Source organism: Osmerus mordax, chromosome 17, assembly GCF_038355195.1.
Source record: "Osmerus mordax isolate fOsmMor3 chromosome 17, fOsmMor3.pri, whole genome shotgun sequence".
NCBI lineage: Eukaryota > Metazoa > Chordata > Actinopteri > Osmeriformes > Osmeridae > Osmerus > Osmerus mordax.
In genome coordinates this window covers 1,997,966-2,015,410 of record NC_090066.1, presented here as the reverse complement: position 1 = coordinate 2,015,410, position 17,445 = coordinate 1,997,966, and the positions used below count along the sequence as shown (strand labels likewise).

The window sequence follows — 17,445 nt, the reverse complement described above, 5'->3', positions numbered from 1 at the left end:
AAATGTACAAGTCTGTTTATTTGCCGGTTTGTTTATGCTGAAAACAAATGGGGCCATGCTGTGTGTGTGTGCGTGTGTGTGTGTGTGAGAGAGAATGTCAGGCAATAAGACTCAGGTGGTATTGAGGAGATACTGTGTTTGGCTTAGACTCCCTCCACAGCACACTTTTGGCTGATGCAGCAAAACCCAGCCCAGGCCAGACTCTGCAGTCTAGCAGACACGACCAGCCGTGAATGTGCCGCAACATCAAAGGACAAGAGGGAAAACCTATAAATGCAATCATTTGATCACCCCCTCCCCTCAGAGCAATTGTCCAGACCAGCCTCCCTCCACCTCCCTGCCCCCTCCACCTCTCCGACCCCTCCTGAAAGTCATTCAGCTGTGGAGCCCTAACAAAAGAGGATTTGGGGCATTATGACTTCAAATTAATCTGGAGGAGAATCTTTTGGGGATTAAGCGAAAGGATCAAAAGGATGTTAACACCACGGCGACAGGGCCTGGCTGGTCCAGCTGGTCTCCGCTACGCTACCACACAGGAGCGGGCACACTGCACGGCCGACCTCAGGGCCATAACGGGGTAATCCTCCACATCCACCAGGACAAAGAGTGTGAATAGGTAGGGTGAGGGATAGGGCCAGGGGTTAGGGTGAGGAATGGGGCTAGGGGTTAGGGTGAGGAATGGGGCTAGGGTTAGGTAGGGCTAGGAGTTAGGGTGAGGGATAGGGCTAGGAGTTAGGGTAAGGAATGGGGCTAGGAGTTAGGGTGAGGGATAGGGCCAGGGGTTAGGAATGGGGCTAGGGTTAGGTAGGGCTAGGAGTTGGGGTGAGGGATAGGGCGAGGAATGGGGCTAGGGTTAGGTAGGGCTAGGAGTTAGGGTGAGGTAGGGCCAGGGGTTAGGGTGAGATTCAGGGTTAGGGCCAGGGGAACACCCGAGGCCGGTGCTCATCAGTGTGCCCTTGACTCAGATAAATCCCACTTCCTCGCTCCAGTGATTACGTATAAATACCGACGACGGTCTAATCAAATCAAGCTTAAACATATTGTGGAAAATCATCACTAAGGCTATAGACAGCAATGCTCTGCAGTGCTACACATGATCCGACAGATTTAAATGCCGGAAAATAGACAATACTGTATGTTGAATCCCACCAGTCTACAATATTCCAAGCAAGCGTGGTGTCATCTACACTGGGAGAGTGAGGGTTTTATGCGATTAAGTTTCACAGATGAGTGGTGTGTGTGTGGGCATGTGTGTGTGTGTGGGCATGTGTGTGTGTGTGGGCATGTGTGTGTGTGTGTAGCAGTCTGCTTGAGACGGTGGTAATTAAAATTCTGCCTGGTGGAGTAGGACAAACAAACAAGTGTGCAGACACACACAGACACACACAGACACAGACAGAAGAAAGAGGATGAGAGGAAGAAGTCAACAAACGGCAGCTAATCCAAAAGATACCATCTGGAGATGCTGTAGGAGTCTGTGACAGACACAACCCCCCATACACACACACGACACACACACACACACACGGTACAGATGGGAACCCCAACACAGACATGGCGCTGGCATGAGCAGAGGAATGCTGTCATGTTCTCAGAGATGAGCCGGACGCCACGAGGGTCACATGACCCAGGACTGTCCCTCCACTAAGCAACAACAGAGTGATGACAGGAGAGAGACAGACGTCTTCTGGCCATCCTCACAGCGTGTAGAACAACACATGTCCTGGTCATCTGACCGTGCTGCAGGGCCGTGGACAGGAGAACACCACCATCCTACCCTGCAGAGATCTGAGGACGTTCCCTGAGGGATGGAATATGACTGGTTCTTAGAGAACCTTTCCATGACTGGTTCTCAGAGAACCTTTCCATGACTGGTTCTTAGAAAACCCGTTGATGATTGGTTCTTAGAGAACCCGTTGATGATTGGTTCCTAGATAAGCCTCCCAGCTGTGTGTTCTCAGGTTGTCGTGGATTACCGGACGTCAATCTCCTGGAGACCAGCTCCTGCTCAGACATAATCTGGAGAACGGGCCGTGGGTGAGGACTGGGAGACCTGGAGCATCAGATGGTGTGATGAGGGTGTGATGTGATGGGGGGAGGGGTCATGCTGCACGCATCACACACCAGGGGCTGGAGCCCATGTTGTGGGATTGTCATGTTCTAAAACCACGCACACAAACACACACACAGACAGACAGTCCCGTGCAGAGTGGACCTAATAGTAGCTCCAGTACTAAGCGGTTGACTGGCTGATGCGAGTGTGTGTGTTGTGATAAATTGCTTTTTAACATCCCCTCCTGCAAGCAATTCCATTAATGTCTAATGTACGAGCGACCCACTGAGCTCTTCTGAAACACTTAACGCTCTCGCAAACGGGCGCAATAACGCCGGCGTAGGAAACGGGATTAGCCTCAGAATTACACAAAGTAAATATTCTTACTCTCCCCTCTCTCCCTCCCTCCCTTGCCTGCCTCCCTCCCTCCCTCCCATTCCCCAGCCAGACATCAATTTCAGGACCGCAGCCCCCACAGTCCATTGGGCCTGGACGGAGTGATGCATGATGGGAGCTTGGCGAAGGCTGGGAGGCTAATGAGATATTAGTGTGTGTTTAACTCCCACAGAGTGGCCCTCCCCCCCTCTTTTAATCTCTGTCATCCTCCTCCCCCTTCTCTCCCCCCCTCACCCCCCTCCCCCCCACATCCTGATCCACTCCTGCCTGGTTAACCCCCACAGCTCTCCAGGGCAGGGGGGGGACACCACCTTAATTAACCGAAGGATATTAATTTAGTCCCCACTTCCTTCACCTAGCCCCCTCTCCTCCCCCCAACCTTCCCCTAACCCTCTCCCCCGTTCATCGCCACGGCGATTTCCGTGACGACGGGGCGCCTTGGCACCGGTAACAGTGGCAATATCAGATCTGGCAGCTACTAGTGGTTGGCTTTTAATGAATATTTCCTCCCCCATCCCCTCTGTGGTTTACAGATGGAGGGAGGTAGAGAGGGAGGTAGAGAGGGAGGTAGAGGAGAGGTAGAGGGGGAGGACAGCGTCTCTCACCAGTTGCTCTTCCAGGTGTGCCTCACGTGCGGGTCGTGGATGCTGTGTTTGTCCGCCTGCTCGTCCAGGAAGTCGAACATGTACTTGATGGCGAGCGGGAGGGCGCTGCCCCGGTGGGCCGTGCTGAAGATGGTCTCAAACAGGTCGTCCACAAACTTCTGTAACGTTCCCTATAGAGGAGAGGGAGAGAAGAGAGAGAGAGGATGCCAAATAGAGAGAAAGGAGAGGGAGAGGGAAGGGAAAGACAGAGAGGAAGGAGACAGAAAGTGTTATTGGGCGAGTGACAACACAAGCATCAACACAAGCATACACTGGGAAATGTATCCCAGATAACTAACCAGATGTCAACACACTCAACCCTTCTGAGCTGGACCCTGGCTGGCTGAAATCTGCATTCCCATCATCCTAGCAGCCTCCCAGATAATGTGTTCTCTCCTGTAGCCTCTCTCTCCTCCTCCCTGGGTCAGCACCTCCCCCCAGCCTCTCTCTCCTCCTCCCTGGGTCAGCACCTCCCCCAGCCTCTCTCTCCTCCTCCCTGGGTCTGCACCTCCCCCAGCCTCTCTCTCCTCCTCCCTGGGTCAGCACCTCCCCCCAGCCTCTCTCTCCTCCTCCCTGGGTCAGCACCTCCCCCAGCCTCTCTCTCCTCCTCCCTGGGTCAGCACCTCCCCCAGCCTCTCTCTCCTCCTCCCTGGGTCTGCACCTCCCCCAGCCTCTCTCTCCTCCTCCCTGGGTCTGCACCTCCCCCAGCCTCTCTATCTTCTCCTCCTTGGGTCTGCACCTTCCCCCCAGCCTCTTTATCTCCTCCTCCCTGGGTCTGCACCTTCCCCCCAGCCTCTCTCTCCTCCTCCCTGGGTCTGCACCTCCCCCCAGCCTCTCTATCTCCTCCTCCCTATCTCTCACTCAGGGCCTTTGATAGGAAATTGTTATTTCACAGTTCACTTTTAATAATATCTGAGAACAGGAGGGACATCTCCTAAGCCTCTTTGTAGCAGACGGATTAATTTGCACGCTGCACCACTGACCCTAATTTGATTTAATGTTGTTGACTTGAAGGAGGAGTGAAAAAGAGAGGGAAAGAGAAAGAGAGAGAGAAGAGATAGGGACGAAGGGGGGGGGGGTGTAATCCACTTGTAACAAACGGGCTGATAGAAACGGCTCAGATAAGGAGAGAGAGAGAGAGAGGAAGGAGGGGGATAGAGAGAGGGATAGAGAGAGGGAGAGAGAGAGGGAGAGAGAGGGATAGAGAGACAGGGAGGAGGAGAGCAAAGACAAGACAGCTGTCTAGAGAGCCACTGGCTGTGTCGGATGAGGTGTGCACAAGCTCAGCAAAAAAAAGAAGAAAAAAAATAATAGTTTGTGTTTGGTACAGTGACAGAGGCAGAGAGGATGAGAGGGGATGAGGAGCAGGATCCTGTTAGCTGACAATCACAGCTATAATACTGTGTCCCACATCCCTGACAGCAAGGCGTTTGGCTATGAAGATGAAAACATATTTCTGTATCAAAACCTCTGTCGTCCTGGCGACCCTGTGGTCCGGCTGCCTAGCGACAGTGACAGGGCTCCAGCATCAGACGCACCTGACCACACCATGTGGGTGCAGCTAAATGCACAGCTAGCTATCACAACCTCGTCACTTAGTCAAGGAGAGAAAACACAGGAAGAGAACCCAGAGGATGAGAGGAGGAGAGGATGAGAGGAGGAAAGGATGAGAGGATGAGAGAAGATGGAAGGACAAGAGTGCAATCAAGCCCTCTGCTTTGATTTCCCGTTTTCCTTCTCTTCTCCCACTCATCTCTCTCTACCCCCCCCCCCTCTCCCTCCCTCTCTCTCAGTGACACTGATGGAGCTAATATGGTAGACGTCCACCCTCGGTCGGCCTGGGGTATTTATTGGCGAGGTGAAAGCCAAACGCAGTCAATTACAGTGCTGTCGGCCCAATCATTTTTCACCAAGAGAGATGGTCCCCCAAGATAAACTGGTTATTTCACAAAAACAATCCATCTGAACATATGACACACAGTCTACATTCCTGGCCCAGTTAATCACTGGGAAATAAAGCATTTTCTGAGAGGGCAAGCCAGTTTGTGAGTGTGTGTGTGTCTGTATGCCTGTGTGTGTGTGTGTCTGTGTGTGTTTAAACGGCATCTGCAAGTGTGTGTGACGTTGTGCGTATGGATGTTGAATGCTACTTGACGGTGTGAGAGGCTGAGAGGTGTGGAAACAGAGGGATTGATGGCGCCACGCGGGGGAGATTCCACAGCAGTGTTGTGTGTGTGTGTGTGTGTGTGGATTGCTGTGTGGTTCTACATGTGATTCCCTACACAGCGCTGCCCATGTTCGTCACACAGCTCCACAGAGAAGGCTGGCATCCAACACGAGAATCCGGAGAAATGACAGAAGACACACTCTCTCTCTCTCTCTCGCTCTTTTCTCTGTCTCCTCCTTCGCCAGCCCTGCCAACAAGCCTCTATGTGTGTGTGTGAGTGAGTGTGTGTGTGTGAGTGAGTGTGTGTGAGTGTGTGTGTGCGCGTGAATCCTGCCACTTAGTGTTCCAATTATAGAACCACAGAAACAGAAGCAGGCGATGTGTTTCCCGTCTGAACCGCTAAACAAAGAGAGACCGCCGATCAAACCTAGAGCGAGAAATGTTCACTAATCACAAATTACAACCCCACACTTCAAGATCCTTCGCCCCTCCCCCTCTCTCCCTCCCTTTCTCTCCCTCCCTCTCTCTCCCTCTTGCTGTATTTCGTTTCCTCGTAGTGTTTCGGGTAAAAGGAGCACTTCTGATGCAACAGAGGAAAGGGCAGCAGGTCATTAGGAGTGGGATTGATAATTAGATTTTGGAGGTGGGATCAAAGTCACGATTCACTCCAAAACCAAATTAACCGTTTTTTTCTTGGTTCTTTTTTGATTTCTTTCTTTCTGAGCAGCCGGCGCTGCTGGGATATGCTCAAAGAGACTCATTTTCTGGCATTTTATTTTCCACCAAGATAATATCTGTCTGTAGAGCACCTCTGTAAGCGGCGCTGGGCGCTCCCTTCCTCCATCATTAGACGTGCCGCGGTGTCAACACCAACAGGAACGAAAGAGAAAATACAGACATTTGCATATTTTCACTTTGCCTTCAAAGCCTACAGGGGTTTAAAGAATAGTTTTGAAATGACTTTATTCTGTCATGTGGAACGAACCAGTGAATGAAGACAGCGAAAGACAGAGAGGACGGAGAGTCGAGTCATTACTTTCATGTGTGTGACAAAGCTTCAGGCTTGCAGGTGACCCTGTGGTGACCCTGAGATGACCCTGTGGTGACCCTGAGATGACCCTGTGGTGACCCTGAGATGACCCTGTGGTGACCCTGAGATGACCCTGTGGTGAACCAAGCTCCTTACCTTGGTGGCTAACAGCCGGGTCAGGTAGATCTCGGACACCATCTTGCTGCCGCGGTCGCCCTCCTTCTGGTCGCCGTGCTCATGGTTCTTCACCAGGTGCCACACCTTCACCCCGCTCTCCAGGTCGGGGGTGATCATGGGCGTGCGAGAGCGCAGGCTGTCTGGGCTGCCTGTGTACTTGATCATGTTCTCTGTTTAGACACAGGAAGGGAGACACAGTCAGCCCCAGAGCACAGCACAGCACAGCACAACAATATCACTCACACTGCGCTCTCTAATGCTTCAAAACAAGAACATTTGCCTGGCAGTGGAGTTGGAACATTTACATTTTGTCAACTTAAATGTAGTCACTAGAAAAACCATTTATACTAGAAACAAGCCCAACTAGCCTTTAAATGTGAAAACAAGACAATCACTCTGTTAGATGGACAGTTTTTGCAGGGCGCCCGACCCTGAAGACAGAGAGCCGCTCTCTGTCTTCAGGGCGCCCGACCCTGAAGACAGAGAGCCGCTCTCTGAACATAACAGTGCTTCTTGTGCCAGTGGTGTTTGGGCTTTTACTGAGCCTTGAGATTGGACATGAAACTTTCACACAGCGAGTCTGGTGAATTTTTAATTGCTTCTTCGGGGAACAATGTGGTGGTGGTGGACACAAAATCGACCAGGTGTCGGAGCAGATGAAATATGCATGGGCCACCCCGATGGCGGGAGTGACGATGACATTTCGAAACATGCGGCTCAATGAATGTTTACAAAGTGTGAAAAGAATTGATCAGCTTGGCTGAGAGAGAGAGACAAAGAGAGAGAGACAGCCAGAGAGACAAAGAGAGAGACAGACAGATAGACAAAGAGAGAGAGACAAAGAGAGAGAGACAGCCAGAGAGACAAAGAGAGAGAGACAGCCAGAGAGACAAAGAGAGAGAGACAGCCAGAGAGACAAAGAGAGAGACAGCCAGAGAGACAAAAAGAGAGAGACAGCCAGAGAGACAAAGAGAGAGAGACAGCCAGAGAGACAAAGAGAGAGAGACAAAGAGAGAGAGACAGCCAGAGAGAGACAGACAGTGAGGAGGGCGTGTTTGCACCAGGGCTGATGCTGCACACATCAGCCTGGCCAGAGAGAGGAGCAGGAGGAACGAGGGATGAATCGGAGGAGTGACGGAGAACGAAAGGCTCAGGAAGTGTGTGTAGGTATGAAGGGCATGTGTGAACACCGACTCCTTGAACTTAACAGTCTGCAATTGAAGCTTGAGAGTGTGTGTGGGCGTGTCTGTGTGATGCAGAAAGTGCTGACCTGCTCTCAGGTAATAGAGGCTGACATTCTGCGACGTGAACCAGAGCTTTCAACACACATAGCATCTTCTCTGAAATACTACTTGCCAGACACTGCTTGATTGAGAAAGAAGGTTTCTAAAACCCCCCTTTCTCCATCAATCATCCTCAGTTCCACCCTTTCTCTCCTTTAACCAGTCATCCAGCACTGGCCCTCTCTCTACATAGTCCTTACAGGGGTTTATCCTCCAAGGCCACGCTTCACTGTGCATCTCTCTACCTTCCTCTGCATCTTTCCTTTCTCCTTCTGATCTCCATCTCTCCTTCTTGATTGTGTCTCCCACCCCTCCCTCTCCCTCCCTCCCTCCTGTCCCCCTCCCTCCTGCCCCCCCTCCCTCTCCTTCCTGCCCCCCCCTCCCTCTCCCTCCCGCCCCCCCCTTCCTCTCCTTCCTACCTCCCTCCATCTCCCTTTATCCCCCTCCCTCTCTCTCCCTCTCTCCCCACCCCCCCTCCCTCTATCCCTCTGCCTCCCCCTCCCTCCTGCCCCCCTCCCTCTCCCCCCCCCTCCCTCTCTCCCCCTCCTGCCCCCCCTCCTCTCTCTCCTGCCCCCCCCCCCTCCCCTCTCTCTCCCTCCTGCCCCCCCTCCCTCTCTCTCCTGCCCCCCCCCCTCCCTCTCTCTCCCTCCTGCCCCCCCTCCCTCTCTCTCCCCCTCTCTCTCCCCCTCTCTCTCCCTCTCCTTCCCAGTAGCTGCAGGTATGGTGTGTCGTCACTCCAGCCTGGGTCCATTGTGTTCCGGGGGAGTTCAAAGTCTCTCTTCTCCAGCTCTACCGGCTCTGGCTCTACCGTGCTGAAGTGCTTCTCGCTCTTTTGAAGTCAATTCCCAAAGAAAGTGAAGAGATGTGTGGCATTCTGTCTCCTTCCATCTCCCTGCCTCTCCCACTCCCCCCCTTTCTTTCACACCCTTCTCCTCTGCTGCTCTGGTCTGATTGGGGAGGCAGAGAGAGGTGAGATGGTATGGAGATGAAGCAATGCTAATAACGCTAGCTGGGGTTTTTGATGTGTCTCAAGTGTTTGTGGCGGGCGCGCTGGACGCCTTTGATCAGGGTTTGGATTGGATGGCTTTTCACAGGTTCAACAGAACAAGGACAGAGATGTGACAGAGGGGGGGGGGGGGCAGTCTGGAATCCTGGCGAGACGAGGAGTGCAATGTCTTCTCTCTCTTCCTCCCCCTCTCCCTCCCTCCCTCTCTCACTCCCTCCTCCCTCCCTCCCCCTCTCTCCCTCCCCCCCCCCCCCTCTCTCCCTCCCTCCCCCTCTCTCTCTCCCTCCCTCTCTATGCTCTCCTGTGGGAGTCAATCTTGTCGCCCCGTCGGTTTGGTTCAGTTTAGCACCACTCAGGGCCTAGTTCCTACCTGTTACAGAGGGTGATACCTTGGCTAATGCTAGCTAAATACTAACACAGCCTGAAGGCTGGGTGCGGTCTCGCTAATCGTTGTTGTGGTAGTGTCAGAAGAGGAGGCATGTTTGAGGGATGGGTAGTGTCCCCTGCTGACGGCTCTGGAGGGGACTCTGACAGGGAGTTTAGACAGGGCTTTTGCAATGGCTGTAAACATAATTAAAAACCTGGCGCAGGAGACTGTGCGACAGGGAATTCACTTTGTGTCTACCTGAGAGTGTGTGTGTGTGTGTGAGTGAGTGTGAGAGTGAGTGTGAGTGCGTGTGTGTGAGTGTGCGTGAGTGTGTGAGTCATACCGTATTTGCTGGCGGAGGTTCTGGACACAGTAGAGTTGTTGACGGAATTGTAGGCTGTCACCTGCTTGGGGACCAAGGCCACCACTGAGTTATCAGGCACCTGCACACAGGACAAAACACAGCACACTGCCATTAGCGTCACCACCCTCACATCCACCACCAGCAGCGTCTGTACAACTCCAGGCCTTCAGAGCACCAGTTCTCCTGAGAGGTGGGACAGTAATACGAGACATAGATCATAACGCCGTGCTGAGAGGCGAAGGCATGTATGTTTCACATCATCCATTACAGTGTGTGGAGGCTAAGGGGGGGAGGTTTAATTAGCTTGCAGTTCAGCCCCCCCCCCCCCCCCCCACACACACACACACACACGTTGAGAGCAGGGTGTGTGTGTGAGTGTGTGTTAATGTTAGGCCAGCCCTGTGCTGGGACATCCCAGGCTCCCTATTCAATAATACCATTACTCAGGGGTGGGGTGTGTGTGTGAGAGAGAGAGAGAGAGCCCACACCCCCAATCAACAAAGCCAAAACGGAATCAATAACAACAACTGGGATAGTGACTTCACCCCTCCCTCACCCCAACCCACCCCCCATCACTCCCTCCCCCCTCCCTTCTTCACTCCCTCCCCCCTCCCCTCCCCCCCTCCCCTCTTCACTCCCTCCCCCTATCCCCCGTCAGCACACACCTCCCTCCTTCCCTCCCCTCTCTACACACCTTAACCCCTCGCCCCTCCCCTAGTCTGTATAAGCCCACCCACATCCCCTTTGGCTAAGACAGGGTTAATTGAAGTGATCTTTACGATAGAGTGGGAGGGCTGGATGGGGAAAAGGGATGGTGTGTGTGTGTGTGTGTGTAGGTGTGTGTGTGTGTGAGTAGGTGTGTGTGTGTTTGTGTGTGTGAGAGGAGGGGGGCTTCATTTGATTATGACATTATTTCCCCATCTTTTCTCGCCCTACTCCTTGTGCATAATGTGTTGATATCAGAAGAGGCACCAGGGGGCCCTGAAGGCAGGAACCCAGGGGCCCCTGCGCCCCAAAACATGCTCCCTCATCACTAATCCTGCTTGATGTCTACATGGCATAATGAAATGAAAAAAGAGGGTTAGTTTGTGTTCGGGGAAATCATATTGGGAAGAGAGGATTAAGGAAGAGAGGAGAGAGAGAGAGTGGACGGGCGAGGGGAGAGAGAGCTGGACTGGAGTGGTCACGGAGAGGGAGAGAGGAGGAGGAGAGAGGAAGAGGAGAGAGGAGGAGGAGAGAGGAGGACAGAGGAGGAGGACAGAGGAGGAGAGAGGAGGAGGAGAGAGGAGGACAGAGGAGGAGGACAGAGGAGGAGAGAGGAGGAGAGAGGAGGACAGAGGAGGAGGAGGAGGAGAGAGGAGGACAGAGGAGGAGGAGAGAGGAGGACAGAGGAGGAGGAGAGAGGAGGACAGAGGAGGACAGAGGAGGAGGAGAGGAGGAGGAGAGAGGACAGAGGAGGAGGAGAGAGGAGGAGAGAGGAGGAGGAGAGAGGAGGACAGAGGAGGAGGAGAGGAGGAGGAACACTGGGATGGAGGGAGCAGACTAGCTGAATATCAGAGCTGTGCTCGAGGCTACGTAGCTCATGTTTCCAAACAGGAAATCAAACTTGTATTTTTCGCCCCCTTCTTCTTCTGACAGAATCAGAATCAATGTGTCCATCTGGGCTGCTTTGATAAAAACGAATGAAGATGACAGAATCAGGGCTGAGTCTATTGAGAGCGCGAGGTCTGTGTCTGGAGAGCGTCACGACGAGACAGGCGGGGGGGGATCTGGAGGACATCAGAAGGGCAAACACGACCGAGGGTACTTGACGTTAGTCAACGGAGCTGTGCTGGTGAGCCGTCACCAGCCTGCAGTCTGGGATTAACCCTTCACCATGACGACGGAGGATTATAACTAACGTATAATCTAATGAGGATATATTGAGTTTTAATTCCACAGCAGGCCTCCCTGACAACGAGGCGGACTGCAGGCCCCCCCCAGCCCCCCCACCTCTCCTGTCCTCACCCAGACTCGCTAACAAGCTTGGAGGAACCATTTATTTATTTAGTTTTTGGCATGTGTGTGTCAAGGATAAAGTGCTCTGCCTCCCCCCCCCCCCCCCTTCACTCCCACACACAGCAAAAAAAAAAAAGAAGATTTAACTTCTGTGTTCATTATCTCATCTCCGATTCCAATCAGCCTCTGCCCACGCTCCCCGCCTGTGACATTTAATCTAGACAGCGGCAGGACCAGCCCCCCCCCCTCTCTCTCTTTACAAAACACAGGGAAAAAACTATTTTGGATGGCAGCCGGACTGCCATCCAATCAAACCATTTCCTCTTTCCTCTAATGAGCAGTGTGGGCGGCTCCATCAGTCCTCCTGTCCGGCGGCCCAGCACCAGCGCTCCTCTGACCAGGAGTCTGGAGGACCAGCGCTCCTCTGACCAGGAGTCTGGAGGACCAGCACTCCTCTGACCAGGAGTCTGGAGGACCAGCGCTCCTCTGACCAGGAGTCTGGAGGACCAGCGCTCCTCTGACCAGGAGTCTGGCTCAGTTCAACGACGCTTTGAATGTCCGTGTCTCTTTTGAGCGTTGGTGGATATGTGAGAGACGCTCCTCAGATGGTATCTCCTCTCCTCAGACACAGGGATTACCCCCATCTCTGACCCTGGCTGCTCGCTCTCCTGCCCTTAGCTCCGCCTCTCCCTGCTGCTGACTGGTGGGGGGTCCTGTCACTCAAACCCTGCGTCTTCTAAATGACCAGGAAGTGTTCTGACAGGAGAGTCTATCACCGAGGCTTGGGGGGGGGTCACGGAAAAATCACATACCAATATCCCCCCTGGAGAGAGCGGAGGAACTCATGAATATAAAGGTCATAGCCTCTATTGACGGTTATTGATGGTTTCTCCCAAAACATTTAATTGCCAAGACAGAAATCTGTGTAATTATTGGGGTTTCTGAAAGATTCTGAACGGTTTATAATTTTCCAACACTGTAATTTTTTCCTTTGTGTACCGTAGCGTAACTGTGGCAACGCTACGGACAGCTAGCACTCCCTGATAGAACGGTTTGAGATTCTGCACAGAAAAGGTTGAAATCAAACGCATTAATACTATTCTCGGTTTTTCTAAGTGGGCTTCGACATGAAAGGATGCTGCAGCTCTGAAGAGAATCTGCTCGTTTCATTGTGCGTCTTGACAACATCTAAAAGTCCCTCTCCTTTTGGTCTGTTCTACCCAGAATCCTTGTTTTCAGATCTAAAACACTGTTCTTACCACAATGTGTACCATCATCATATCAACGCACACTTTCAGAAACTCTTCCTCCATTGGCTGGGGGTTCAAACACAAGGCGCACACGCCTTTACGACTGCTTAGATTAATCCCATATTCCTTTGATTTCGCCCATCATAAATGTCAAATAGCATGAAAACAGACAGATACACGACTCCCAATAGCACCCGGTGTTAATGATCAAACGGCATAAGTAGCTCTTCATGACACACGCTCCATGACTGCAAACGCGTGTGTGTGTTTACACAGCGGCATGCTGGGAAGCCCAACTAAACAAAACAACACACAGACACACACATGGCTCCCTTTAATACTCTGCTGTTCCCCTCCCTCCACTTAGACACAGCCAGCTTTGCACACCGTGATGTCATAATCACAGCCAGCTTTGCACACCGTGATGTCATAATCACAGCCAGCTTTGCACACCGTGATGTCATAATCACAGCCAGCTTTGCACACCGTGATGTCATAATCACAGCCAGCTTTGCACACCGTGATGTCATAATCACAGCCAGCTATGCACACCGTGATGTCATAATCACAGCCAGCTTTGCACACAGTGATGTCATAATCACAGCCAGATTTACACAACGTGACGTCATCATAACAAGTCAGCGTTTTAACACACTTCTTTCAGCGCATCACGGAAATAAACACAATGACGGCAAAGATGGGGTGTGTGTGTGATCTGAGCGAGAGGGTGTGAGGTCTTGGCTGAGTGAAGCGAGTTAAGGGGTGGAGGTGTGGAGCAGGGAAGCAGTTAAGAGAATAAACAAACTAATACGACCTTCTGGCTGTCTGATGAGAGCAGTGCATGAGGGAAACACAGAACATATTCATATACTGGGTGTGTGTTTAAGAGAGAAAATGTAGTCAGTGTGTACATACCACGTGTGTGTGTGCCAGAATGCGTGTGCGTTGTTTGTCTATGCTGTCAGTGCGAGAGTATGAAAGTATAAATGTGTGTTTTTCTCAGAAGGAGGTAATCTATTAAATGAAACATGTATGAGCCTGGGCCCAGGTAGCGCTCCTCTCTGATTAGAGCCAGAGGGAAACCTGGAGCTGGGATGAGCTTTCAGGGTGTACTCCAGACTTCATGAAATATGAATTTCATGGGAAGCCCACCATCCATATCATCCAAACACTGCGGAATAAATCCCTTCAGCCATGTCTCTATCCTGTAGATTTATCTGATCACGAAATACATCGGATCTTGTGATTACTAGTTTATGATGACATCCCACCCACCCTGGACAATCAAAACCACACGAACCATCCTCACCACAGAGAAGCCAACCCACGCGTGTCATACATATGGTTTCCTAATGTGAGTGTGTTCTAGACTAGTAGTTCTGTTGTGGAAAGCGCGATGCGTTTACCTGGTAGTGAGCCAGCATGTTGAGTCTCTTCCAGTCGCTCTCGATCTTGGTGGTCATGTCCTCGTCCTGCAGGATCATGCGCTGGCCTCGGTCCTGACGCCACTCTGGAGGAGGAGACAAGGACACTGTGAGCTGCACCAACACTTCAACAGTTTAAACCTGTAGCGAACGCTACACTCTACAAACACTTAACCAGTGCTCCATCCCAGCTGTGCATCTGCTAAGATCTGTCTAAGATCCAGTAAATATCAAGGAGGACAACTAGAGGTGAGTCGTGTTTAGAGAAGTATAGAGGTGTGCTGAACATTCATGTACCTGGTGCAGCATCTATACCTCCTGGGTTTAAACCCTTTGCTGTGTTATGCAAAAAGAACAAAAGCTGCCGTCACGATGTCTAACTGAATGTTGTGTTCTTTTTTCCAGATGACTTGAGTCAGGTGAGTCTTGTAAAAGAGAGAGACAGAGAGAGTGTAAAAGAGAGAGAGAGGTTATGAGAGGATTGACTCTGCAATCTTTATGTAAGCTTATCATTCTGAGACAAACTATCGCTATCTGGCCATGGGAAACAAAGTAAGAAAGGGGATAAGTAGACAGAGATAGGCAGAGAGAGGAGAGAGGGACAGAGAAATCAAAGAAAGGATGCAGCTCCAGATAGAGGGAGAGAAAAGGAAAGGAAAATTAATCACTCTCACTGCTTTGTCGGAGGTAGCGGGGGCCCCTCTCTCGGAGAGCCCGATCGATGGCTGTGATTACACCCACTAGCTGAGGGGCCAGAACTTCCTTTTTCATCAGACCCCCCCCCCCTCCCCCCAAACCTCCTCTACGCACAACCTCATCGACCGTGCTAAGCCTCCTGCTGAGCCCACTATTATTGTTATTGCTGGGGACATCAGAGAGAACCTGGAGACCCACGGAAGCTCAGAGCCGGCCACCACCGCTGCCCTCAACACAGCCCTCACTTCCTCAACCTCACCGCTGCCCTCAACACAGCCCTCACTTCCTCAACCTCACCGCTGCCCTCAACACAGCCCTCACTTCCTCAACCTCACCGCTGCCCTCAACACAGCCCTCACTTCCTCAACCTCACCGCTGCCCTCAACACAGCCCTCACTTCCTCAACCTCACCGCTGCCCTCAACACAGCCCTCACTTCCTCAACCTCACCGCTGCCCTCAACACAGCCCTCACTTCCTCAACCTCACCGCTGCCCTCAACATAGCCCTCACTTCCTTTAACTTCACCGCTGCCCTCAACACAGCCCTCACTTCCTTTAACTTCACCGCTGCCCTCAACACAGCCCTCACTTCCTTTAACTTCACCGCTGCCCTCAACATAGCCCTCACTTCCTTTAACTTCACCGCTGCCCTCAACATAGCCCTCACTTCCTTTAACTTCACCGCTGCCCTCAACATAGCCCTCACTTCCTTTAACTTCACCACTGCCCTCAACATAGCCCTCACTTCCTTTAACTTCACCGCTGCCCTCAACACAAGGGAGTCAGGTGGCTGAGCGGTGAGGGAATCGGGCTAGTAATCCGAAGGTTGCCAGTTCGATTCCCGGTCATGCCAACTGACGCTGTGTCCTTGGGCAAGACACTTCACCCTACTTGCCTCGGGGGGTAATGTCCCTGTACTTACTGTAAATCGCTCTGGATAAGAGCGTCTGCTAAATGACTAAATGTAAAATGTAAATGTAACACAGCCCTCACTTCCTCAACCTCACTGCTGCCCTCAACACAGTGTGGTACGATAATCCCTCTCTCTCTCTCTCTCTCTCTCTCTCTCCCCCTCTCTCTCTCTCTCTCCCTCCCTCCAGCCCACCACAGCGGCATTTAGACAACAGTCAACGCCCCCGTGAGATAAAAGCACATTCTGACAATTTCAATGACAAAACAGCCTCTATCAAGGACCAAACAAGGAGGTGATTTTCCTATTGTTTACTTTCTATCAGATGCACAAATCCGCTATTGTCGCCCACTCTCCTCTCCCAGTCACAAACAACACCAAACAAAGCCGCAATCACCCGGACGATGATGGGACAGGTCTGAGGAGGATCCAGCCACAGATCTCCAGGAACAGACTAGTTGGTACAGTATGTTTTTCTATAAACATGCAAATGAAGAGATTCTCCAGTGGAAGAGCCACAAACAAAGACAAGAGAACGAAGGGGAAAGAGAGGGAGAGAAGAAAAGGTGAAGAAGAAAATAACTCAGAGAAGAGAAAAGAGAACAAGCCCAGATTGCCCCGATTTCCCAAATCTCTCCTGGTTGTCCTTGCTGTGGCTCCATAGCAGGAAGCAGATAAGGGTTCCTGGGAAGGCTGGGAGAGAGTGGGGCTCTGGGAGAGAGTGGGGCTCTGGGAGAGAATGGGGCTCTGGGAGAGAATGGGGCTCTGGGAGAGAGTGGGGCTCTGGGAGAGAGTGGGGCTCTGGGAGAGAGTGGGGCTCTGGGAGAGAATGGGGCTCTGGGAGAGAGTGGGGCTCTGGGAGAGAGTGGGGCTCTGGGAGAGAGTGGGGCTCTGGGAGAGATCTATACGAGAGGGGAGGCTGACTAGAGAGGCACCAGGAGAACATGTAAACACACTAGCTCAAATAAACGCACACACACAAACCAATATGTATGGCACTCGCATTTACAGTACACACACCCACATAATGGGCTTGCAGGCAGCTTTCTCATGCCCTGCGCCCCCCTGTGCCCCCCCCCCCCCCCCCCCCCGCACCTCCCCTCGGGCCCCTGTGGGAGCAGGATGCAGCAGAGGGAATTAAAAACAATACCTGACTGCTTCAGAAACACTCCACTCCAATTTGTTTCAGGGAGAGGCAGCAAGATGGAAGCTGGCACAATCCCATTACCTCTATCAGGCCCACAGATCGCTGGTGGTGTGTGTGTGTGTGTGTGTGTACCCTGGAGATCGGGGCTTGTTGACTGAAGTGGCACCTCCCTTCATATCAAAGTGTTGTTCTTTTCTAGTTCTTTTTATTCTGTCTATTATTTCATATAAAAGACACCTTATTTCTTTTTAACGCAGCCCTTAAGGGCACGTCTTTCTCACACATGCTACTGTACACACATAGAGGGTGTCTCCTAAGGACAATATCAAATCCTCTGTAATAATAAAACAATAATAAAATAACACAGATAAAGATAGGCGAGGCAAAGGCTGCAAAACAATTTCACACCAGGACGCTTGTCAAAACGACCAAAACCAATCTCCTCACTTATCAGAGATGGAAATTCCCAGCGGAGCCCCTCCCCCTTCTCCTCCACCTTCCAATCAGCTCTGGGCTCAGTTATAAATATGCTA

The 17,445-nt window shown here is 51.8% G+C and overlaps 1 protein-coding gene across 1 annotated transcript in view; it reads right to left on the bottom strand.

Annotated features, from left to right (window-relative positions):
- Positions 1-17,445, bottom strand: part of plxna4 (plexin A4) — a gene marked incomplete at its 5' end in the record, with an annotated part of 63,769 nt that overhangs the window by 4,673 nt on the left and 41,651 nt on the right. The window contains 4 exon segments of the mRNA XM_067254235.1: positions 3,055-3,224; positions 6,447-6,637; positions 9,467-9,566; positions 14,142-14,245. Of these exon segments, the coding sequence (XP_067110336.1) occupies positions 3,055-3,224; positions 6,447-6,637; positions 9,467-9,566; positions 14,142-14,245 (565 nt within the window).